The sequence below is a fragment of the Maniola jurtina genome, chromosome 25 (genome assembly GCF_905333055.1).
Source record: "Maniola jurtina chromosome 25, ilManJurt1.1, whole genome shotgun sequence".
NCBI classification, from domain to species: domain Eukaryota; kingdom Metazoa; phylum Arthropoda; class Insecta; order Lepidoptera; family Nymphalidae; genus Maniola; species Maniola jurtina.
In genome coordinates, this window is record NC_060053.1 from 2994050 (window position 1) to 3019683 (window position 25634).

Sequence of the window (25634 nt, forward strand, 5' to 3'; positions counted from 1 at the left end):
TCATGACACTTTAATGAATGTATCATAGCTTTATAAGCACATCAAATGAATTGATACATAATTGCATTGATAACTAGCTGATTCCCGCGACTTTGTTCGCGTGGATATAGCTTTTCCAGAAATCCCCTAAAGGATAAAAAGTAGCCAATGTGTTAATCCAGGGTATATATAGTCTATCTCCATTCCAAATTTCAGCCAAATCCATCCAGTAGTTTTTGTGTGAAAGAGAACAAATACACAAACACACACAAAGTTTCACCTTTGTAAAATTAGTGTGAAGTGTGATTCGAGAGGAAATCTGTCCTCAGTAGTGGGCCGTCGATGAGTTGAGATGATGATGATGATGGTCTAATAGGAACTATTTTTTATAAAAACTTGGTATGTTTATGACTTAGGAATGAGACTGAATTAGAAATTCTGAAGTGTTAATCAGCATCTAATGGCAAAAAATAGCTTGAAATTAGTCGCTTTCGATAATATTTCAACATATTATTGAACTGTAGAGTTCCATATAATAATAATTTTTGGATAACATATTTTTTGTTCACACGTTTCCATCTTTGGCTTGGCTACTAAATTGCCTTAACAAAAGAATATCAACGTGAAAAATTACATAGTGTATAAACAAATATATCGTCTTTCCATTAAAAAAGCCGTGGAAATAAAATAACTGTTTGAGCAATTCATTGTTTTTATTGCAGAGATGCGGTCGTGAGGGAGCGTTTCATGTATCATGACTTCCATGACGCTTTAAGAGGAGTCTCTCCGTCACTCGCTCCATACAAACGTAGTTCCAATTTCATTTGAATATTAAGCAACCAAAGTCCATGAAATTTTGCAGACATATTCTAGAAACTAATATCTATGCCTGTGGTTTTCCAGATTTCCGTTAAAATATTCGGTTTCAAAGTAACGCGGTCTTAAAAATTTACATACAAATCTTTGAGCTCCTGTAATTTTAAAACTACATATTTTTAGAAAAATCTAAAACACCACAGGCACAGATATTAGTTTCTAGAATATGTCTGCAAAATTTCATGGACTTTGGTTGCTTAATATTCAAATTAAATTGGGACTACGATTGTATGGAGCAAGTGACGGAGAGAGCCCTGTTAACGAATGTATCATAACTTTGGAAGCACAACAAATGGAATGAAAGTCATTAATATGGTAGCTCAGAATTAAAACAATTGTATTTATTGTGTATGCTCCACTCCTATGATATGTGAAATGCGTTATGTATTTTAATTTTTAACCCTAATAATTTATATTAAAAAAAAAAACTAGCTGATGCTCGCGACGTCGCGTCGTTCGTGCGGATAAAGATTTAAGTAGTTGAAAAGAGCAACCGCCGAGTTTTTTGCTGGTTCTTCTCGGTAGGAACGGCATTCCGAACCAGTGGTAAATTATTTGACGATTCAAAAGCACTTGTAAAAGTCTATTTGAATAAAAATCTATTCTATTTTATTCTATTCTATTAATAATCCTGTGGGAACTTGATTTTCTCGGATATTACCAATAGCATGGTCATTTGCGGGTTAGATTAGGCATCCTTACAGAACGATTATGCTAAGGCAAAAGCGATAACCGCGTCTATACTTTGAGCACATTATAGACTACTAAGGGATGCCCGCGACTTCGTCCGCGTGGATTTAGGTTTTCTAAGATCCCGTGGGAACTGTTTGATTTTCCAGGATAAAAAGTAGCCTATGTCATACAGGGACGTAATCTACCTTGGTAACAAATTTCATACCAATCGGTTAAGCGGGTGGGTCTTTAGGAATCCCGTGGGAACTCTTTGATTTTCCGGCATCAAAAGTAGCCTATGTGCTAAACCAGGGTATAATCTATCTCCATTCTGCATTTCAACCAGATCCGTTGAGTAGTTTTGCGTGAAAGAGTAACAATAGACATACATACACACAATAAAGAATCCCGAATAGCATGGTATTATTGTATTGTGATTATAATGTAAAGAAGTAGTACCTACTAGCGTATTTTTTTTTAAATATTAGCTAAATTTCTCATGCTGACTAATATTCCCCTTTCCCCTCCAACTAAGCGTAAAGCTTGTGCTAGGAGTAGGCACGACAATAGTGCAACGGGTTCGAACCGGCGACCTTTTGGATTTCAGTCCGCTCTTAACCGTTGAGCTATCGAGGCTCTAAACCAATAGCATGACCATTTGCGGGCTAGAGATTAGACATCATTACAGAACGATCATGCTAAGCCCAAAGGGGTAACCGCGACTATACTTCAGTCGTAAATATACGTCGGTATTTTACGAGCTCTCGTTACCACCGATCGTCCCGCGAGTTACTACTACCGGATCTCGATTGTAAAGTTATATATTTTGTGGTTAAAAATAAAAAAACGATTTCATAAAGTTTGTAGAGAAAACAATTGGGCATAACTAAGCTAGTAATGGTGTCTATGTCACTATATTTTTAACCCCCGACCCAAAAAGAGGGGTGTTATAAGTTTGAGGTGTGTATCTGTCTGTGGCATCGTAGCTCCTAAACTAATGAACTGATTTTAATTTAGTTTTTTTTCTTTGAAAGGTGGCTTGGTCGAGAGTGTTCTTAGCTATAATCCAAGAAAATCGGTTCAACCATTTGAAACTTATCAGCTCTTTTCTTGTTACTGTAACCTTTACTTGTCGGGGGTGTTAAAAATTTTTAATTTACACTTGTTACTTTATACTATTACAAGCCGCGCCACGTGGTGTTACCCGCGGTGAATAAGTTTGCAATTCCCGCGGGAAACATGGATTTTTACGACAAAAAGTAACCTATGTGGTAATCCAGGGTATAGTCTATCTCCAGTCTAAATTTCAGCCAAATCCGTGCAGTAGTTTTTGCGTGAACGAGTAACAAACATACACACATATACACAAACTCTCGCCTTTATAATATTAGTGTGATGAACTTAATAACCTTAACTTTCTTTCACCGAATGAGACGTAATCCATACTATTTATTGTAAAGCATGTTTGGGTCACATAGTCACAGATTATGGATTCGAGTTTCAATCGACTAAACAGTGAAACTATATTTAAACGGATACAATAGTAGCTCCGAGCTGTAAGTAAAATTATAATTTAGCCATAAACTAGCGCCATCAAGTCAGGATGAAGGATCCATGGGGCTACATCGTCACCGGTTATGGGGTTTATCGCCTCTGCTTTGGAGATTAGATGATAAAGACTATATTTTATGCGTAAGGGCTATATTTTAGACAGTTTGTGTGCTGGTAATTTGTTTGATTTGTGAGTTAATTTCAACTTATTATTTATTCATTTATTTAAATTAAATTTACTTAAGCAGGTATAGATCTTTAAAAAAGTTCTAAAAAAACCGGCCAAGTGCGAGTCAGACTCGCGCACCAAGGGTTCCGTAGGGTATTTTTCCCTACATTTTGCACGATAAAGCAAAAACTATCACACTAATATTATAAAGGCGAAACTTTGTATGTGTGTGTGTGTGTGTGTGTGTGTGTGTGTGTGTGTGTGTGTGTGTGTGTGTGTGTGTGTGTGTGTATGTTTGTTACTCCTTCACGCAAAAACTACTGGACGGATTTGGCTGAAATTTGGAATGAAGATAGATAATATCCTGGATTAGCACATAGGCTACTTTTTATCCCGGAAAATCAAAGAGTTCCCACGGGATTTCGAAAAAACTAAATCCACGCGGGCGAAGTCGCGGGCATCGGCTAGTTATACATAAAAATAAATAAAAATCTGTTTACAATGTACAGGTACAATCCCTTTCATATGATAGCCCACTTGGTATAGTTATCTTACTTTGAAAATTGAAATACATTTTTTTAAATGATGTAACCACAAATTCGCGGTTTTCAGATTTATTCCTGTTCTTGTGCTATAATACTTGCCTGGTTCTAGGTCAACGGGAAGTACTCTATAGGTTTTCTTGACAGACACGACGGACGGACGGACGGACGTACGGACAGACAGACAGACAACAAAGTGATCCTATAAGGGTTCCGTTTTTCTTTTTGAGGTACGGAACCCCAAAAAACGAAATGGCGGATTTTATGCGCTTTAATGTGGGAGAAAAAGATGCAGTGCAAACCGCAGTCGGGGTTTTTGAAAACTTCAAGCGCCAGAAACGAATATTTCAACAAATGGATTTTACCAAATGAAACTCAGGGATGCTGCAAAAGACTAATTTTTTTTTCCATAAAAACATAATTTTTCTTCCAATCATTTTCTTTTTTAATAACATCACGTAGGTACCTGTATGTATATTATACAATTTAAATTGAGCTCTGGGAACAGAAAACCAGCAGGATGCTACCGATAAAGTTGTAAACTTGGAAACTTATTGTTCTACCCTGCAGAGATGGGAGATAAAGGAATTTTATGCCCATTATATTAACGACCCATTTGACGAACTTATTTATAAGGCCTCATGTTTGATTCCCGGCGGGGTAATTTGGAAAATTACCCTAAAAGACCCTACTTAGGAAGCCCATGACTGCAATCTCACCTAGTGGTAAGTGATGACGCAGTCTAAGATGGAAGCGGGCTAACCTGGAAGGGGTTTTGTAGGGTAAGGTAATGGGATAAAGGATGTAGAGGGTAATCTCCAGAACTAATGATCTTATTCTGAACATCTAACTTGCAGATTGCATCGTTACAGTTAGTAACGATGTAATCTAACTTTTAATGCCATCTAGTTGAAAACTAATTGTAAAGCTTGAGAACAGATTTTAATTTTTTTTAATGATGTAACCACAAATTCGAGGTTTTCGGATTTATTCCTGTACTTGTGCTATAAGACCTACGTACCTAACAAATTTCATGATTCTAGTTCCCTATAGGTTTCTTGACAGACACGACGGACGGACGGACGGACGGACGGACTAACAGACAGACAGACAGCCAAAGTGATCCTATAAGGGTTCCGTTTTTCCTTTTGAGGTCCGGAACCCTAAAAATCTAAGCAAACAAGGAATACAACAAAAATAATGCATAGCCGAGAAAAAATACATTTCCACATGCATTCATTGAAACGCGGTACATAATTACAGGGCTGTCACTACACGACGCGACGTTCACGTTCTGCTATTTACTTTGCAAATCGCGTAACAACTCACATTTACGAGAAATGCCTCGTTAGCATAGTTAACAAGTTTGCGCTGCATGTCTGTGCATCCACCGTTTTATATAACCGGAGTTCACGGACAAAGTTCTTTATTGCGAATAACTCTATCTTTCTCTTATTATGCTCGCCGGATGCGAGGTAACATGAAGAGGCGTCATTAAATTAGTTGTAGTTGTAAAGTTGCGTTACGTAAGTTCTGACGTCGTCGGGCTGTGAATATGCTGCTGTTTATGACTGTTTCAGTTGCGTTTTGATGTGTCTGTGTACATCAGTGGTTTAATGGCTGACGGATAAGTGTACAAGACTAGCTGTCACATGCAACATCGTCCGCGTGGATTTAGAGATTTAAAATTGACTAGCCGATGCCCGCGACTTCGCCCGCGTGGATTTAGGTTTTTTGAAATCCCGTGGGAACTCTTTAATTTTCCGGGATAAAAAGTAGCCTATGTGCTAATCCAGGATATTATCTACCTCCATTCCAAATTTCAGCCAAATCCGTCCAGTAGTTTTTGCGTGAAGGAGTAACAAACATACACACACACACACACACACACACACACACATACAAACTTTCGCCTTTATAATATTAGTGTGATTTTCAGGCGTAAAAAGCTGCCTATTTCATCTCCAGATCCGTTGCTACGTTGAGGCGTGGTTGAAGGAGAAACCAACAAACAAAAAAACACACTGTCGCATTTATAATTAATATGGGTAGTGATTAGTTACTAAATTGAACCTCACACGTTTGCCTGTACGATTTCATTTACCTTTAACAGTTTACTAAGAATTAATTTTATGATACTATATAAGTATGTACATTTTTAAGTAAATATTTTTAGAATAACATTTATGAATATAATTGCATAACGCTTTTAAAATTGTACTAATCTCTCTTTCATGTCATGACTTGAGCCGAAATTGAACATAAGTTTATCCTATTTTTGCTAAACTAAAGTGGTTGAAAGATTATTTTTTGGAATCTCTTTACTCTCATTAAGTAGTTAAGTGAATACAATCATCAATAATTCGAAAAACATTTTTAATTTAATATCTGACACCCCTAATTTATTAAACATAGATGCGGTCCACATTTCTCATTGATCTCTTTTTATTTGTAACAAAATAATTTATTACGTTACTTTACAGTCGGGATTGTAACGCAATAAATTTATTTTGTAGCAATAAAGCTTGTTATGTTTACAATCGAACAAATTATATTATGATTGAGAAGATCAATCATTTTGATTGATTGTTAAATATTTATGGTTTTACAAAGCTGAATTTTATATTTTTAAGAGGGGTCTCTCCGTCACTCGCTCCATACAAACGTAGTTCTAAAATAACCAATCATACTCAATGGAATTCTGTAGAAACGTTCCGGGAACTAATATCTATGCCTGTGGTTTTCCAGATTTCCCTTAAAAAAATATTCGGTTTCAAAGTTACGCGGTCTTAAAAATTCACATACAAATCTTTGAGCCCCTGTAATTTAAAAACTACATATTTTTGGAAAAATCTAAACACCACAGGCACAGACATTAGTTTCTAGAATATGTCTGCAAAATTTCATGGACTTTGGTTGCTTAATATTCAAATGAAATTGGGACTACGATTGTATGGAGTAAGTGACGGAGAGAGCCCTGTTAAGTACTTACCGAGTTATATGAGAATTGAGTGGATTAGTAAGCGGTATACCGTTTATGAATTAATAGCCGTGGGCTCGATGAGATTTTAACTCATCCCTTATTCCGGGTTATTAGGGCTGATTCACATTAGCTTCGATTCGTTGCCAATGTGTATCTAATGACCCATGTTTATTATTGCTAGCCCATACTGTCCCAATGCTGGGCAAAGGCCTCCCTTTCTTCCTTTCACCTGTCTCTGTCTAGGGATATTTGGGGCCAGGCCGGCATATAGCCATCGAGTTCGTCTCGCCAGCGACGCCTCGAATTTTCAAAAATCTCTCATAGTCAGTCGTCATAGTTCCCCTACGTTATAATATAAGGAACTCCTGTGCAAAATTTTATGCTTCTAGACCCACCAGTTTATGCTCGGGGTTGTCTATCAGTAGTATTAATAATTTTATTAAAGTACAGTTGCAAGGTTATCTTTGCTTTTATTGACGTTAACAGGGCTCTCTCCGTCACTCGTTTCATACAATCGTAGTTCCAATTTCATTTGAATATCAAGCAACCAAAGTCCATGAAATTTTGCAGACATATTCTAGAAACTAATATCTGTGTCTGTGGTGTTTTAGATTTTTCTAAAAATATGTAGTTTTAAAATTACAGGGGCTCCAAGATTTGTATGAAAATTTTTAAGACCGCATAACTTTGAAACCGAATATATTTTAACAGAAATCTGGAAAACCACAGACATAGATATTAGTTTCTAGAATATGTCTGCAAAATTTCATGGACTTAGGTTGCTTAATATTCAAATGAAATTGGAACTACGATTGTATGAAACGAGTGGAAACGAGTGACGGAGAGAGCCCTCTTAATGTATAGAATAAGTCATTTTGAAAGCGTAGGTACTGCGCCTGATAAGGGCAAAGGCCAAGAATTGCAGTTTTCCTAGTTTTCCATTTAATTTTTCCAGTTGTGAGAAATCGAAATTCCAAATGGGAATGGAAAATTGACCAGCGGCCAGGCTGAGCAATTAAAAAGGGATTTGAAAACACCACTGACCGTTGATTGCTCCGTCTATCTGTTCAAGCTGTGTTTTTTACGATCATAGGTTTCTGGTTTGCCTACTATGATCTATATAGGGCAAGGATTTTCACTATAATTTTGCAGTTCAAGATTTTAGAGTCTACACATTGGGCCTTATCATTTTTAGGGTTCCGTGTCGGAAGGGTACCAACGGGAGCCTATTACTAAGCCTCCGCTGTCTATGCGTCCGTCTGTCTGTCAGCGGGCTGTATCTCGTGAACCGTGATAGATAGAGGGTTGAAATTTTCACACTTTCAACCCCAAAACTTAACAAATTTTTTTTAAACCCCGACCCAAAAAGAGGAGTTTTATAAGTTTGACGAGTGTATCTGTGTATCTGTCTGTGGTATCGTAGCTCCTAAACTAATGAACCGATTTTAATTTAGTTTTTTTTTTTTTTGTTTGAAAGGTGGCTTGATCGAGAGTGCTCTTAGCTATATCCAAGAAAATCGGTTCAGCCGTTTGAAAGTTATCAGCTCTTTTCTAGTTACTGTAACCTTCACCTGTCAGGGGTGTTATAAATTTTTAATTTACACTTGTTCAAAATGACTCTACTTAAATCTAAATCTATATAAAAGGAAAAGCTGACTGACTGACTGATCTATCAATGCACAGCTCAAACTACTGAACGGATCGCTATCATGACACACATCCACTGAGAAGGAATTTCTTTAAACTTCATCTTTATGAGATAAAATAAGGGTTTAAAAGTCGCAGACATAGGCTAGTCTTGTAATATTGCGTCGTAGCAATATCCCAGGTAAGAAAATCCTTTACCACGGCCTTCATAATAAATATTACACAGTGTAATAATAATTTTGACGCCATGGGAGGTCGGCTGGTAGGTCGTGCGTAATGTGCCAACAATACAGAGGTTTATCTGGAAACGCCGAAGAACAATGAATTTTGTGTGTACCCACCCTTTTTCGGTGCGGCGCGCAGCGTGGGCGGTTATTTATATTCGTTCATTTTTAACATAATATCAGAGTGAACTAGAGTGTGATAGCCTAGTGGTTAGAACGTCCGCCTCCTAATCGGAAGTCGGGGGTTCGATCCCGCACCTTTAACTTTTCAGTTATGTGCGTTTTAAGCAATTAAATATCACTTACGTTAAGGGTGAAGGAAAACATCGTGAGGAAACCTGCATGCCTGAGAGTTCTCCATGTTCTCAAAGGTATGTGAAGTCTGTCAATCCGGATTGGGCCAGCGTGGCAGACTATGGCCTAAACCCTTCTCAGTCTGAGAAGAGACCCGTGCTCAGTAGTGGGCCGACAATGGGTTTTGGTGAACTAGAGTGAGGAAACTCTCAGTTTGATCCTGAATCGATATATGTCAAATATATTAGGCTATGGATGACGACTGACGAGAGATCATGGATGTAGGATATAATAATTCTATTATAGAGAGTTGGTACAGAATGTGTATTTCTATTGCCGTAATAAAAATTTCAAAATGGCCATTAAAATTGCTTAGCAAAATTAAAAGGTGTTTTTTCTTACGGAACCCTTCTTGTGCAAGTCCGTCTTGATCTATTTTAAACATAATATAACTACGACAATATATAGCTAACAATAAACAGTAAAATTATTATATCCATTACAACCAAATGTTGTTTACCCATGAAAACTTGTATTTTTCAAAAGAGACGGCAACCAATCGTTTCGAGTAACACTCGCCGACAAGAGATTCGAACTCCATATTCCAGATCCGTCCACTAGTTTGAGCTGTGCGGTGATAGGTCAGTCAGTCAGTCAGTCAGTCAAGTCAGTCAGTGAGACAGTCAGCTTTTCCCTTTATATTAATACTAACTGATAATGTCCGTGGCCTCACCTGCGTGGATTTACGATTTTTTAAATCCCGTGGGAACTCTTTGATTTTCCGGGATAAATAGTAGCCAATGTCCGACCTCGGGATGCAAGCTCCCTTTGTACCTTTCGACAAAATCGGTTGAATACAAGATGGGTCATAAAAAACTAGCAGACAGACAGACAGACAGACTGAGAGCCAGACAGACAGACAGACACACTTTCACATTTATAATAATAGCATGGATTTACTTAGATAACAAACTCTAATGTAATATTATTATTTCCATTACAGCCAAATGTGTTTTACCCCTGCAAACTTGTATTTTTCAAAAGAGACGGCAAACAATTGTTTCGAGTAACACTATCGCCAAGAGATTTGAACTCCATAATCCACTTTTACGAGAGCGCTTAAACAAAGAACGCAGACTTTAATGCAATCCCGTGAGATGGGATGAAATAGTATATTATTTCGTTTTGCACGGCTACCCAGGGTTTAATACTCCTGAAAAGTGCTTGTTTTTTCTTGTTATTTCAAACTAGAGGATGCCCGCGGCTTCGCCCGCGTGGATTTCGGCTTTTTTTAATCCCATAGGAACTCTTTGATTTTTCGGAACAAAAAGTAGGAAAAGGACATAGCCTTTCCCGGGATGTTTCCCAAGTCTGTACTAAACATTAAAATCGGTTCAGCGGTTGGGCAGTGAAAACGTAACAGACAGACAGACAGACTGTCGCATTTATAATATTAGTATGGATGTTTTTGAAGATAAAATAAAGATTTAAATACGTATTAAGTACAAGATGCCCGGCAAAAAGATCGAAAGAAAGTGTATCTGTCTGTCTGTCATCCTTTCACGACTCTTCACTTATTACTCAGTTACATTTGGTACAAAGATAGCTTGCATCCCGGGAAAGGAAATAGGCTATTTTTATCACGGGAAATTAGAGTTCCCACGGGATTTTAAGAAACCTAAACTCACGCGGGCGAAGTCGCGGGCATCATCTGTTAATCATACTAATATTATAAATGCGAAAGTGTGTCTGTCTGTCTGCTTCCTTTTCACGACCCAACAGTTTAACCGATTCTGATGAAATTCGGTATAAAGATGGACATAGACTACTTTTTATCTCGGAAAATCAAAGAGTTCCCACCGGATTCCTAAAGACCCATCGGCTTAACCGATTTGTATGAAATTTGGTACCGAGGTAGCTCGCGTCCCTGTAATTGACATAGGCATTTTATCCCGGAAAATCAAACAGTCCCCACGGGATCTTTTCAAACCTAAATCCACGCGGACGAAGTCGTGGGCATCCTCTAGTCTAGTATGTAATAATTAAGAAATTCTCATGATTTACTAAGTAGGTAACTCGAATTCAATCGTCAGTAGAGCCTCTAAAATCTACTTATACACCTTATACATCACACTAATATTATAAAGGCGAAAGTTTGTATGTGTGTGTGTATGTTTGTTACTCCTTCACGCAAAAACCACTGGACGGATTTGGTTGAAATTTGGAATGGAGATAGATAATATCTTGGATTAGCACATAGGCTACTTTTTATCCCGGAAAATCAAACAGTTCCCACGGGATCTATAAAAATCTAAATCCACGCGGACGAAGTCGCGGGCATCCTCTAGTAACTGAATAATTACAGTTCTGAACACGAAAATAACATGTGTCAGCAATCATAGAATCCATCGAATATTAAGTAAGTGATTATTTTCAGCGTGGGAAATTTCTAAACAATCAGAGTATAGTGTAAATCAAGTAGCCAAGTAGCGACCGCTACCGACCTCATTACCAAATTTGATATATTTAATCAAGCACTCATAGGCTTTCTTAATTACATCCCTAAAATCGAACACACTTGTTGGTTTTCTATCCTTCCTACATCTGTCCCTTTCTGTTTCATCCTGAGAAGTGAATGTGTGAAAGGGAGGAAGGAAAAATCTGAAACGTTTGAAGTGGGCGAAGCGGTGTGTTTGCGCCTTGTAACTCGATACCCGTGTGTGGCCTGGATAGTGATGAGAATTGATGATGTTATTTTTGTGTTTTATTTTATCGATAATTTGGAGTCATATCATTTTTAGATTTATTAACCTTGGATGATACCTTCAAGTTTGTGTCTGATCCTTATCATCATCATTCTCTACTCATCACCGACTCACGGGCCATAAATCTTCTTTATGCCCTATTTTATTTTAAACAGAACCACCGACAGAATTATACATAACGATTATGTACATTATTTAAGTCTTAGGTGCTATGCCATTCTAGTACCTTAGGGCCGGCGCACATATGGCGGAGCGCGGCGGAGCGCAGCGCAGAGCATGCCCACGAAGTTTTTTAATCGTGTGTCACATAACGCGAATTTCTACTAGAGAATGCGCGAGAACGCGCGGGACTGCGCGAGAATGCGCGAGTATCCGCACGGATGCACAATTGATTTTAGATATTATTTCAATGAGGAACAATGTACCTATATTTTGTTGAGTTTTTTATGTGTTTTTCTGTACTAATTTTGTGGTGTACAATAAAAGTATATTCATTCATTCATTCATTCATTCAATGTCGATAATATTTTGACTGTGAAAATGTTCTGCGCTGGCGCTCCGCCGTAATATTATGTGCGCCAGCCCTTAGGAGACCAACATACATGCTATATCGGTTTTTTGAACTATGTGCCCTGCTCATTGCCACATGAACCTTATCTTTGCCACTGTTGCTACTGAAAAAAAAATAAGCCTTTTACTTACTGAAAATTAATATACATATTACATATACAGATTCAATAACTATTATTAATTTATCCAGCCACTAATAGAATAGAGTAGAATAGATTTTTATTCAAATAGACTTTTACAAGTGCTTTTGAATCGTCAAATAAATTTACCACTGGTTCGGAATGCCGTTCCTACCGAGAAGAACCAGCAAGAAACTCGGCGGTTGCTCTTTTCAGTTCTTCCATACTATACAAGCAATTGCAGCCCCGCGCATTGCTGGAGCGAGGAATACTTCTTAGTAACTTTATTTCTACTTACAAAGATAAATTTTTATCGATAAAAATCGTTTATTTCGAGCACGTATTCGTAATTAATCACGCTCGCGACATCACTACGACACATTACAAAATTTTCGCTCATAAAAGCATTCAACAAAAGCGCTCATACCGTAAGTAATGTATGTTGAAGCGATGTGAAGGCTGGACGCGACGACGACGTGTCATTCTTTTTTTTAATTTGCTTAATTAGCGAGCCGACCGTCATTGTGTAAATATACCTAGTGTTAAGTTTTGAATTTTTTTTTTTTCAAATTTGAATTCGAATGTTTTTTCGTTCTAATGAAAAATCAAATAGATATGGGATTTTAGAACGGAATTTCAACATTTTAGGGTTCCGTACCTCAAAGGAAAAAAGGAACCCTTATTTTGTTCTATATTTATAAGAAAAGATATTGTGACATTTTATTATAAAAAGAATTTGAACTATTGGATTGACGTATAATGTATATTATCAAGAATAAATGACTATGACTATAGGATCACTTTGTTGTCTGTCTGTCTGTCTGTCCGTCCGTCGTGTCTGTCAAGAAAACTTATAGGGTACTTCCCGTTGACCTAGAATTATGTTTGGCAGGTAGGTAGGTCTTATAGCACAAGTACAGGAATAAATCTGAAAACTGTGAATTTGTGGTCACCATTTAAAAAAAATTAAAATGTGATAAAATTTTCAAAGTAAGATAGAGTAAGAACTATACCAAATGGGGTATCATATGAAAGGGCTTTACCTGTGCATTGTAAAACAGATTTTTATTTATTTTTATGCATAATAGGTTTTGATTTATCGTGCAAAATGTTGGAAAAAATACCTGAATTCGGAAACCCTCAGTGCGCGAGTCTGACTCGCACTTGGCCGGTTTTATCCCAGAAAATTCTTTGAGAATGAAAACTATCTGAGTTTCCAAGGAATTTTGAAAACCTAAATCCATGCGGACGAACTCGCGGGTATACATAGTCTAACTCTTTTTAATTATGCATAATTACCTCGCTGGAAACACATCGACCGTAATTCAGTACTAGAGTTTAATTTTTTTAAGCGGAGCTTATTTATGCAGAACCCGTATTAGGGGACGCGTAATACGATTATTTATTAATGACATTAATAATTACTCTAATGCTTGCGGGTTTCTGGTCGTGTAATATAACAATGAGAGATTAAATTGGGTGGCTAAAATTTGATATTCGGGAGGATTATTTTTAACCCCCGACCCAAAAAGAGGGGTGTTATAAGTTTGACGTGTGTATCTGTGTATTTGTCTGTGACATCGTAGCGCCTATACGAATGAACCGATTTTAATTTAGATTTTTTGTTTGAAAGGTGGCTTGATCGAGTGTTCTTAGCTATAATCCAAGAAAATCGGTTCAGCCGTTTGAAAGTTATCAGCTCTTTTGGAGTTACTGTAACCTTCACTTGTCGGGGGTGTTATAAATTTTTAATTTACACTTGTGAGTAATAATAAAGCGCTTTACGCTTGATTGCAGCTGTAAAGTTAGGTTGAAGACCATAGACAGAGTGAACTCAAGTGAGGATACTCTCGGTGTTATCCTGAATCCACATCTGTCATTAGGCATGGGGCGACGTGAATCAAAGGTAGGTTATAATGCGTTATAACAAATGTTATAACACCCCCGACAAGTGAAGGTTACAGTAACTAGAAAAGAGCTGATAACTTTCAAACGGCTGCAGCTGAACCGATTTTCTTCGACTATATCTAAGAACACTCTCGATCAAGCCACCTTTCAAACAAAAAAAAAACAAATTAAAATCAGTTCATAAGTTTAGGAGCTACGATGCCACAGACAGATACACAGATACACACGTCAAACTTATAACACCCCTCTTTTTGGGTCGGGGTTTAAAAATGAGTTCTCACGCGCCATTTTAACTTTATGTGTCAAATGTCATGTCAAAAGTACGATTTTAGTCAGTAGTATAGGTACCTGTAACAGTAAATAGCTAGATATCAAAGCACTAAACCTATTTTTTTCAATTTGTATTCAATAAAAAACCGCTCAAGTGCGAGTTGAATACGCACACATAAGGTTCCGTGCCATTTTTATTTTATTTTATTTTAGTTTTATTTTGGAGACACACAGTAACAAAACAACAGGTAACACACACACAAAACACACAAACCACAACTGTCTTCAACGGTAAGTTCACATCCATTAAAACAGTTCATATTAAACAATAAATAGCCGGGTATAAAAATAAGATATGCCTACCATATTATATGTAGTATAAGAAATAACACTTTTTTTGTGATGTAACCAACAATTCATGGTATACGCATTTTTTCCTTTATTTGTGCTATAAGAGATTGATATCTGCCTTTCATGATTCTAGGTTTAGGTTTTGATTCCCTTGACGAGTCTTGACAGACAGACAGACAGACGACGAAGTGTATAAGGGTTCCTTATTATCTCTGGAGATACGGGACCCTAAAAATAACAATCCGGACTAAAACCGATCTGTAGCACCTGCGTTGATTTAAAAAAATAGAATTCAAGTTGGATGGAAAAATTCCCAAATTCCGATGTTTTCCCATCCGATAAAAAATTCTTCACGCTGGACTGAAGTATCGTGATGGATTGATGTAACTAAAATTCAAAAAATTCTTTTACAAGGCTTTTGGAATTTTTGCTAATATTTAGATCTTTAGAGCCTCGATAGCTCAACGTTTGAGGAGCGGACTGAATTCCGATAGGTCGGCGGTTCAAATCCCACACTATTGTCGTACCCACTCCTGGCACTAGCCTTACGCTTAATTGGAGGGTAAAGGGGAGTATTTAGCATGGCTAATATTCTTTTTTTTTTTAAAGCTGTGGTTAAGATGTCTCTTATTTGGGAGATCGGGTGTTCGATCCCGGGCAAGTAACTCTAAGGGTGAGATCTATAGAGCGCGCTCTGCCTTTGCTTAGACTTAAGACAGAGTTAAAACGAGACAGAGCCTATATCTCTCACATAAATCTGTCTCGTTTTAACTCAATCTTAAGTCAGAGCAAGTCAGAGCAAAGTCAGAGTGCGCTTTATAGATTTCAGCCTAACTTATCAGAATGAAAAGGTTTTGGCCGTAGTCTTCCACACATTGGCCAAGTGCGAATTGACAGACTTCACACACCTTTGAGAACATTATGTAGAACTCTAAGACATGAAGGTTTACTAATGATGTTTTATTTCACCGTAAGAGCGAGGTTAAAGACCACGGAGGTCAAGGGTCATGATGTTTCCAAAAATTAGAGGTCCCGACCTCCCGAATAGGAGCCGTACGTCTTAACCACAAGGCTAGCAAGGTTTGTTAAAAATTGGATTACATATTCCCTTACAAAATCTTCGCCTAGTAAGTAATGGTTATTAATAAAGATACCGCCCCATTACCCAATATCAGCACAATTAATTACATTAACACTAGGTACGTGTAAGCATGACTATCAAATTCCCCAATTATAAATGGAAGTGCTTCATTTATATGATTAAAACGGCACTCCAGGATACCCCGGGGTATTCAATTAGGCCACGGATGCGGGCATTGTTGTACGGAATTATAATATATATTTTACCCTACTTTATGGAAATGAGGAGTTCCAGCTGTGCTATTATTTATTCTATTTATCCCACTCAATGGGGTTTGTTTTGTTTTAAAACACGAATTTACAACCTCTCCCATTTCTACTGTTCCTTTAGCATAATTCCTATTTAAGTATTTTGATGAAAACTAGTGTATTATTCTATCTAACAAAATTTGCTTGTCTACCTGTTTATTTATTATTTTTTAATTTAATTTTGTGTCAATAAAATTAATATCTTCTATTTTATTCTATAAACTAGCCGATGCCCGCGAAATCGCCCGCGTGGACTTAGGTTTTTCGAAATCCCGTGGGAACTCTTTGATTCTCCGGGATAAAAAGTGCTGTGCTAATCCAGGATATTATCTATCTCCAGTCCAAATTTCAGCCAAATCCGTCAAGTAGTTTTTGCGTGAAGGAGTAACAAACATACACACACACATACGAACTTTCGCCTTTATAATATTATAGTGTGAAAGTGTGGATAATCATTAATACTTACATGATTCCTCAATGAGAACTTCTTGTCGGCTTAGAACACAACACATGAGTGACACAAACACTCTTAACACAAAACACGGAACACACACCATTGTTCACAAACGATTCTATAAATTATCGATAAACATATTTAACCCCAACACTATCCGAACACAGCACAACTTTTACAACATTTTCCTTGAATTTTTTTGATCAACCCCCGCACTGCCAGAACATTTTTGCTACAGAATTTACGATACAATTATTTTTTATCGATAACTCTATCGCCCACCACTAGTCACGAGAGCTTTTACAAATACTAGAATGTATTGAAGTTTTTTCATCATTGTAGTCTGTTCAAAGCACTCGAGTCGGAATCTGGAACAAACAAAAAATATATTATTAAAAATTCTCGCATGTTTTCATAGGAAAGCGCGCTTTTTATAAAATTATACCCACATGCAATTACTTAGCATTATTTTAATTACTAGATAAAGTCCCCGATTTCGTCCCCCTTTTTAAAAATCCCGTGGGAAATCTTTGATTTTCCGGAATGAAAAGTTACCTATGTCAATAATTTCCGGAATGCAAGCTTATTGGTGACGCGAATGTCACTGGGTACCTAAAATTCTTAAAAAATCAAATAGCGGATTTTATAAGTTAGGGTTTTTGATAACTTTTTAAATTACTTGTAATAAAATGTACTGGATTGTAACATTCCTATCAAGAGTTGTTAATTAAATCAGATAACAACATCCATTTATGGTATACTTAATTACGGGATTATTTAAAAGACAAGAAAGCTAGGGGGAAAGTCGTTCTAATCTAGCTCTGATTGTTCTAATTAGTTTCAACTTTTTTTTATTTACTACAAGAGATAACTTGTACTACTTTATAACTAGACTAGCGATCTGCTTCGGTTTCGCACGGGCAGCTTGTCACAATTTTCGTAGGGATCTCTAATTTTTTGGAAAATATAGCCTATGTCAGGAATAACGTAGCTTTCTACTGTGAAAGAATTTCCAAAATTGGTTCAGTAGTTCTAGAGATTACCCCCTACAAACAAACTTACTAACTTTACTTCTCTATAATATTAGTATCGATTAGAACCACGACTTGATATAGGTCGCACGTGGATATTGGTTGTTTTAAATCTCGCGGGAACGTTTGATTTTCCGGAATGAAAAGTAACCTATGTTTTAATTCAGGGTATATCTAAATGTACAACACTACTACACAACTAAATGTACGACAAGTGAAGGTTACAGTAACTAGAAATGAGCTGATAACTTTCAAACGGCTGAACCGATTCTCTTGGATTATAGCAAAGAACACTCTCGATCAAACCACCTTTCAAACAAAAAAAACTAAATTAAAATCGGTTGATTAGTTTAGGAGCTATGATGCCACAGACAGATACACAGATACACACATCAAACTTATAACACCTCTCTTTTTGGGTCGGAGGTTAATTATGGGCACGGACTAAAGGATTAAATATCACTTGTTTTAACGGTGAAGGAAAATATCGTTAGGAAACCTGCATGTCTGAGTGCTCCCCATAAAGTTCTCAAACGTACAAAAAGTCTGCAAATTCGCACTTGACCAGGCGGGGTGATTTGCTAACTCAGTGTTTTCAACACTGAATGATAGCCATCGAGCTCATTTGACATGTATTTTTAATTTTTAATCCATTGAAGGTTTTCCACGAAAATTATTTTGATATCACTCAGTGAAGCAGCAATGTAGAACCAACCAATGTCAAATGAGCATGAGTAAGCGAATCACCCCGCATGAAATCAGGCCAAACCCCTTCTCATTCTGAGAAAAGAACCGGTGATGGTTTGGGGTGATGATAATGACTTCAAGGAAAATTGTATTTTCCAGAATATATAAGTAGGTACGACAGAACGTATTCAAGTGCAATAACCATAAAATAGTAATTGCAACAGCTGCAAATGCATCCGAACAGTGTTGATTGAACTCAAATAGGCTCATTACAGAACTGAGTGCTGCAATTGATCGGACTTGACATGGTCCAAACGACAGTTCGCTATTACAGAACGACAGGAATGCATTTGGACCTCATAAAACTAATGAAACTAATGAAGTCTGTAGATATTTTACGCGGCATTTGCACTAATTGCATTCCTTATGAAAGTGGTGTCAACCAAGGCATTTTTAGCCCGTGTTTTTATGTGATGTAACCATAAAATTAAGATTTTAGGATTTTTTGCTTTACGTATGCTATAAGACCTACCTACCTGCTAAGTTTTATGATTCTAGGTCAACGGAAAGTACCCTATAGGTTTCTTGACAGACCGACCAACAGACAACGAAGTGATCCTACAAGGGTTTCTTTTGAGGTACGGAACCCAATGTAACGAAGATTTTAATTTCCAAAAAATATAATATGACAGAATGCTGACGTGTCTGCATTATCATACGAGATTAATTTCGCTTTTTAAGAAGACGTCTAAGTCGGGGCAATCTCGCAAAGTCACGGTCGAATTAAGTAAGAAAATATTTTTCGGCTGAGCGAGAAAAATTGTGACAAGAACTGGCTCGTTAAAGATGGCCGAATAATCCGCTTATCCGAGCACTGAAAAGCTGGACTTAGGAAGTTATTATAATCTTCGGAGCTACCGAAAAAAGTTATGGAGACACAAGTTTGAAATTGGCACTTAGAGCCCTGTTTTCAGCAGCAAACTTTGTTTTTCAGACAAGTCTAGATAATTCTTACCCGACTGCGGCGATGCCTCAGCGATTTCCATACAAAATCATGTGGTCTCATAAAAATATCCATACTAATATTATAAATGCGAAAGTGTGTCTGTCTGTATGCTAGCTTTTTACGGCCAAACAGTTGAATCGATTTTTAGGTTTGGTACAGAGTTAGTGTACATCCCGGGGAAGGACATGGGTTACTTTTTATCCCGGAAAATCAAACAGTTCCCACGGGATTCTTAAAGGACTACTCGTTTAACCGATTTATATGAAAGGTACAGAGCTGGTTAGCATTCCGGAAATTGACATAGGCTACTTTTTATCAGATCGTATGGATCGTGGTATGTCAAATGAAGAGTTTTCAAAAAAGAATGCTACGTAGAGCCAAGGCTGTTAACAAATTTTTAGATTTTTTGTATGTATCAATTCCCATGTTTTTAGCGATAACTCACAAATTAATTGAGCTTAGCTAATTTTTAGCAAGTAAACGGCTGCACGGAGGATTGGAGGATGGAGGAGGAGCAACCGCCGAGTTTCTTGCTGGTTCTTCTCGGTAGGAAAGGTATTCCGAACCAGTGGTACATGCTCTTGACGATTCAAAAGTACTTGTAAAAGTCTAATTGAATAAAAATATTTTGAATTTGAATTTGATCAAAAGGATTTTCCAATCACCATCACAGTACTGACAAAAGTATTCGGGTGACAGAAGAGCTGGCTCATTTTTTGCGCAACGGAACAGCCTGGCTGTCCAGTGCGGAAATGCAGCCAGTATTCTTGGCACCATTCCACGCGGGCATGATTTGTATAGTAATTAGGTAAGGCTAGCTTTAAGTTTTATTGTAATATTTTCTTTATTAAAAAAAAGTATTGTCAATTTCTTTATAAAAGTACCTCTTCCATCTGGCTCCGACTACCAATTCATTTTGAAGTCTGAACGATAAAGAAACTTGTTGCCAGCAAGTAATAGAGCAATCTTATATTTTATTTTCTTATTTTTCAAACGCGAGACACAGCTTAATTTGAGTGGCTCTGTGACATTTATTTGTGTTCTGATATAATAAATTAACCCACGAGTGGGTGGTCCGATTGTGCATTTGCCCATAAACTGATGTAGGTTATGGACCTCAAAAGAGGTTTATTATGTGCATCCATTGTGATCTCCTTTTCGAATTTAGTAAGCGGCTGTTGCTCAATTCGAATGATTTTACGATGTTTACTTTGAATTTAGACATGATTAAGCTTTCTCCTTTTATTGTAGGTATCTACTTATAATAATATTATTCAAGCTTTTAATCAGATAGATTATATTATAAGAGAGTTGTATAATACACTAGCTGACGCCCGCGACTTTGTCCGCGTGGATTTAGGTTTTTCGAAATCCCGTGGGATCTCTTTGATTTTCCGGGATAAAAAGTAGCCTATGTGCTAATCCAGGATATTATCTATCTCCATTCCGAATTTCAACCAAATCCGTCCAGTGGTTTTTACGTGAAGGAGTAACAAACATACACACACACACACACACACACACACACACATACAAACTTTCGCCTTTATAATATCAGTGTGATGCACGAGTATAAAAGATATAAAGTTGAGTAAACAAGATAAAGTTGAAAACTAAAACCCGAAAAATTGTTTTTCTGTCGCTTGGTTTATTTTAATGTTGTAGTACGTTTATATTTATGAACTCAGAATTTTCTCCTCTTTCATTTGACACCCCACTCGATACAACAGCAAAAAAATTTGGAGACCCCACTTTTTTTCATGTAACATTCGTTAGGTCAATTTATTTCGTATAAAGTGTAGCCTTTGTCACCCGGACTTTTACGACGAATCGATTGACACCTAATTCATCAAAATCGGCCAAGTAGTTAAGGCGCTACGGTGGAACACACAGAATCTGGATACAAACATACATACCCACAGACATACATACATCCATACATACATACCATACATACATACCATACATACACACATACATAGAGTGCTAAAATCATAACCCTTCCTTTTGTCTGCCGCAGTCGGGTAAAAAGAGTCAGTATTACAAATTTTTGCTAAATTAGTTTAACTGTCCTTAAGCAAGTGGGCCTTAACCTACAGACAGATGTACAGACAGACTGGACGAATCTATAAGTCAACCAAAAACAAAAGAAGCTACCTTTAATATTTTCCTAAAAAGATCATCTCAAAATTGCAAAACTTAGATATAATTTTTTCCTCGTATCTGAAAACAAGATCAACAGTAGATCGAGTATGCTTGACCCAGACAGAAAATATTGGACTCATAAATAATTCATACGCCATTCTATACCAAGGCATCCACTTCATCTTGGAGATTCATTTGCTGCGGGATCATTTCTTATCTTATCTTGGGGGAAACATTTTTAACGAAAATGAGCGTTTATTAAAAACATAAAAAGCTGGTTTTTAACCCCCGACCCAAAAAGAGGGGTGTTATAAGTTTGACGTGTGTATCTCATATCTGTGGCATCGTAGCTCCTAAACTAATGAACCGATTTTAACTTAGTTTTTTTTTTTTAAAGGTGGCTTGATTGAGAATGTTCTTAGCTATAATCCATGAAAATTGGTTCAGCCGTTTGAAAGTTATTAGCTCTTTTCTAGTTACTGTAACCTTCACTTGTCGGGGGTGTTATAAATTTTTAATTTACGCTTGTTATAAAAAGCTAGTTAGTTCTAAACCTGCAATCTAGGTTAAAGAACCTTATTACGGTTTTGTACTCGAAGGGTGCCAACGGAACCCTATTACTGAGCCTCCGCTCCGCTGTCCGTCCGTATGTCTGTCTGTCAGCGGGCTGTAGCTCGTGAACCGTAACAGATAGAGAGTTGAAATTTTCACAGAATGTGTATTTTTATTGCTGCTATAACAACAAATAATAAATTAATACTTAATTAAGTATTACAAAATGGCCGCCATGAATAAGTGTTATTTCTTATAGGTACGAATAGTACGGAACCCTTCCTGTAACGCTGCCCGGTAACTAACATTTTGAATTGAATTGAATTGAATTGAATTTAATAGGTAATGGGGGTCTCCCAACGTTGGTACGGGGCCGAAATTGAAATTCTTAGAGACCCCAAAGTTGCCTTAAGAAAGCAATTTAATTTAATTTACTAAATAACATACAATACGGTACGACACGATAAAAAGACAGTCAGAACATTTTTATATAAAAGAAGTGGACTTCAGAAGAGAATTTTTAATATAATAGTTTCCTTCCAATTTTCATTCAACAGTCAAAAAACTAGGGTAAAGTGCTAACAACTTTCACACACTAAAAAGAGAGTAGATAAAAATTTATTGCCTCCGAAATACTAGAACGTTTTTCTCTTAATAAAGTCGAAATGGGACTTTTTTGGTATCAATCACATAACCATTCAAGCTTTTAGATTCTTAAGGTCTGCACACACACGATGCGGCTCTTAGAATACAAAGGAGTGTTAGGACCATCGCAAACAGACGCAGTGTGATAATACAAAGAACTATAAGAATCAGTGCAGGCTCCGTCAGTGTGCGTTATACCTATAAAGGGATGCTGTGTAACGCCATTACCGATGTGCTCTAAATTCTTATTAAGATACAAGTTAACCCTTGACTGCGATTTCACCTGGTTGTAAGTGATGATGCAGTCTAAGATGGAAGTTAGCTAACTTGGAAGGAATATGGCAGTTTTTGCTAAAACCACACCCCATTGGTTTCTACATGGCATCGTACCGTAACGGCACCGTTTTGCCGGTAGAGTGGTAACTAGCCACGGCCGAAGCCTCCCACCAGACTCCAACTAATAAGACTATAGCGCTGTATCACTGCGCTAGGGAGATCGACAAATTTTTTGTATTGAAAATCTTACAACATACTCGCGCCTTCTGTATGAAATCCTATCATGTATTCTTTCGCCTTTTGTGTGTCAAAGGCTTTAGATCCTTACCGTATTTTACCCTTGATATGTTGTTACGCCCGCATTTACATACAAATGTTACGGGGCCTATCAAGCAAAGTGATAGTGTAAGAGCTGACGGCGGAATTTCCTACATATTCATAACATCAACATATTATTTTATTGTTACTGTCTCATTAGGTTACTGCTGAATCTTTGAATCTAGGAGTGAATATATTTTCAATATATTTATATTCAGACATTTGGTCACGTAACCAATTTTTTCACATTCTGCCTTAGGTACCTACACATTCATAAGTTACGACTAAAGACTTAGACTCATTTACACGACACCGCTTCCACACAACACACACCGCTTCCACACAACACACACACCGCTTCCACACAACACACACACCGCTTCCACACAACACACACCGCTTCCACACAACACACGCACAGCTCCACCTCAAATCGAAGTGACCGCTAGTTTTCCACGCCCCGACAGCTAGCAGGAGATAGAATTTTCAAAAATCCTTTGCGGATGTCTATGTCATAATTAATAGCTATCTGCATACCTCAGCCCGATCCGTCCAGTAGTTTGAGCTGTGCATTGATAGTTCAGTCAGTCAGTCAGTAAGCTTTTCATTTTTTAACCCCCGACCCAAAAAGAGGGGTGTTATAAGTTTGACGTGTGTATCTGTGTACATATCTGTGTATCTGTCTGTGGCATCGTAGCTCCTAAACTAATGAACCGATTTTAATTTAGTTTTTTTTTGTTTGAAAGGTAGCCGATCGAGAGTGTTCTTAGCTATAATCCAAGAAAATCGGTTCAGCCGTTTGAAAGTTATCAGCTCTTTTCTAGTTACCGTAACCTTCACTTGTCGGGGGTGATATAAATTTTTAATTTACACTTGTTTATATTTAAATGATGACTCTTGGTCTATAGGTAACTTGAATGCTACGTTACCGAGGCTCTAAGTAACGGCACATCACACGACAAAAAAAGACAAATTTGTATGGGGATTTAGAGGGAAAATGAATTGTGGCTACATTTTTACATTTCATCACAAGATTTTTGCGTATGTGAAATGTATAAATTATGCGTGAAATACGTAAACCAAGAGAAATAATTAATACCGCGTTTAATAGCCTCATCGGGTGACAGAAGGGCTGGCTCATTTTTTGCGCAACGGATCAGCCTGGCTGGCCAACGCGGAAATGCAGCCAGTATTCTTGGCACCATTCCACGCGGGCATGATTTATGATTTGTATAGTAATTAGATAAGGCTAGCTTTAAGTTTTATTGTAATATTTTCAATAAAAAAAAAAGTAATTCTAAAAAAAAAAAAAAGAGAAATAATAAAATCATATCTACCACTTGATTGAGAGAGTGTTTGTCTATCCATACATTTATCCTAGAAAAACCTAAAGATTCCAGAGTTTTCTTGCGTGTTTTTTAATCCCCGACCCAAAAAGAGGGGTGTTATAAGTTTGACGTATGTATCTGTGTAGTCTGTGGCATCGTAGCTCCTAAACTAATGAACCGATTTTAATTTTGTTTTTTTTTTGATTGGAAGGTGACTTGATCGAGAGCGTTCTTCTATAATCGAAGAAAATCAGTCCAGCCGTTTGAAAGTTATCAGCTCTTTTCTTGTTTTCTTATAGAGGTTTTTGTGTCGGGGGTTTTTTAAATATTACTGAGTACCAAGATACCAATTTCAACCGTATATCAAAACTAGCTTTTGCCCGTGACGTCGCGTCGTCCATGTGAATTAGGTCCGTATCCAGTGTAGCCTAGATCACTTCCTAACCCGGAAGGGGTATGGCAGTTTTTATTAAACCCATAACTACCCCTTTGGTTTCCACACGGCATCGTACCGGAACGCTAAATCACTTTACGGAACAGCTTTGCCGGTAGGGTGGTAACTAGCCACGACCGAAGCCTCCTACCAGACCAGACCAGAAATTTAGGAAGTATCAAATTCCAAACCCCTGCCGGTAATCGAACCCGGGACCTCCCTAGTTAGACTCTAGACTAGACCTCCCGAGCTAATACTTAAGTGGTGGAAGAAGTAAAAATCTTATTATATTATAAACGCTATGTTCCCATATGTATGGGATGCGTATATGATTTGACGCGTTGCCACGTCGTATCTTTTTTTTTTTTATAGACTAGCGCTTGGCTCCAATCAGACCTGCTTGCAAGTGATGCAGCCTAAGATGAGCGCGCTTGCCTAGAAGTTGCCTAT

General features: G+C 37.4%; 1 protein-coding gene across 1 annotated transcript in view; it reads right to left on the reverse strand.

The window, feature by feature from the left end:
- LOC123877972 overlaps window positions 1-25634 on the reverse strand; it is a 180409-nt gene that overhangs the window by 63692 nt on the left and 91083 nt on the right. Inside the window, exon 2 of the mRNA XM_045924921.1 lies at window positions 16776-17131. Within this exon, the coding sequence (XP_045780877.1) occupies window positions 16776-16866 (91 nt within the window). The 5' untranslated portion in view covers window positions 16867-17131. The remainder of the gene's footprint in view (window positions 1-16775; window positions 17132-25634) is intronic.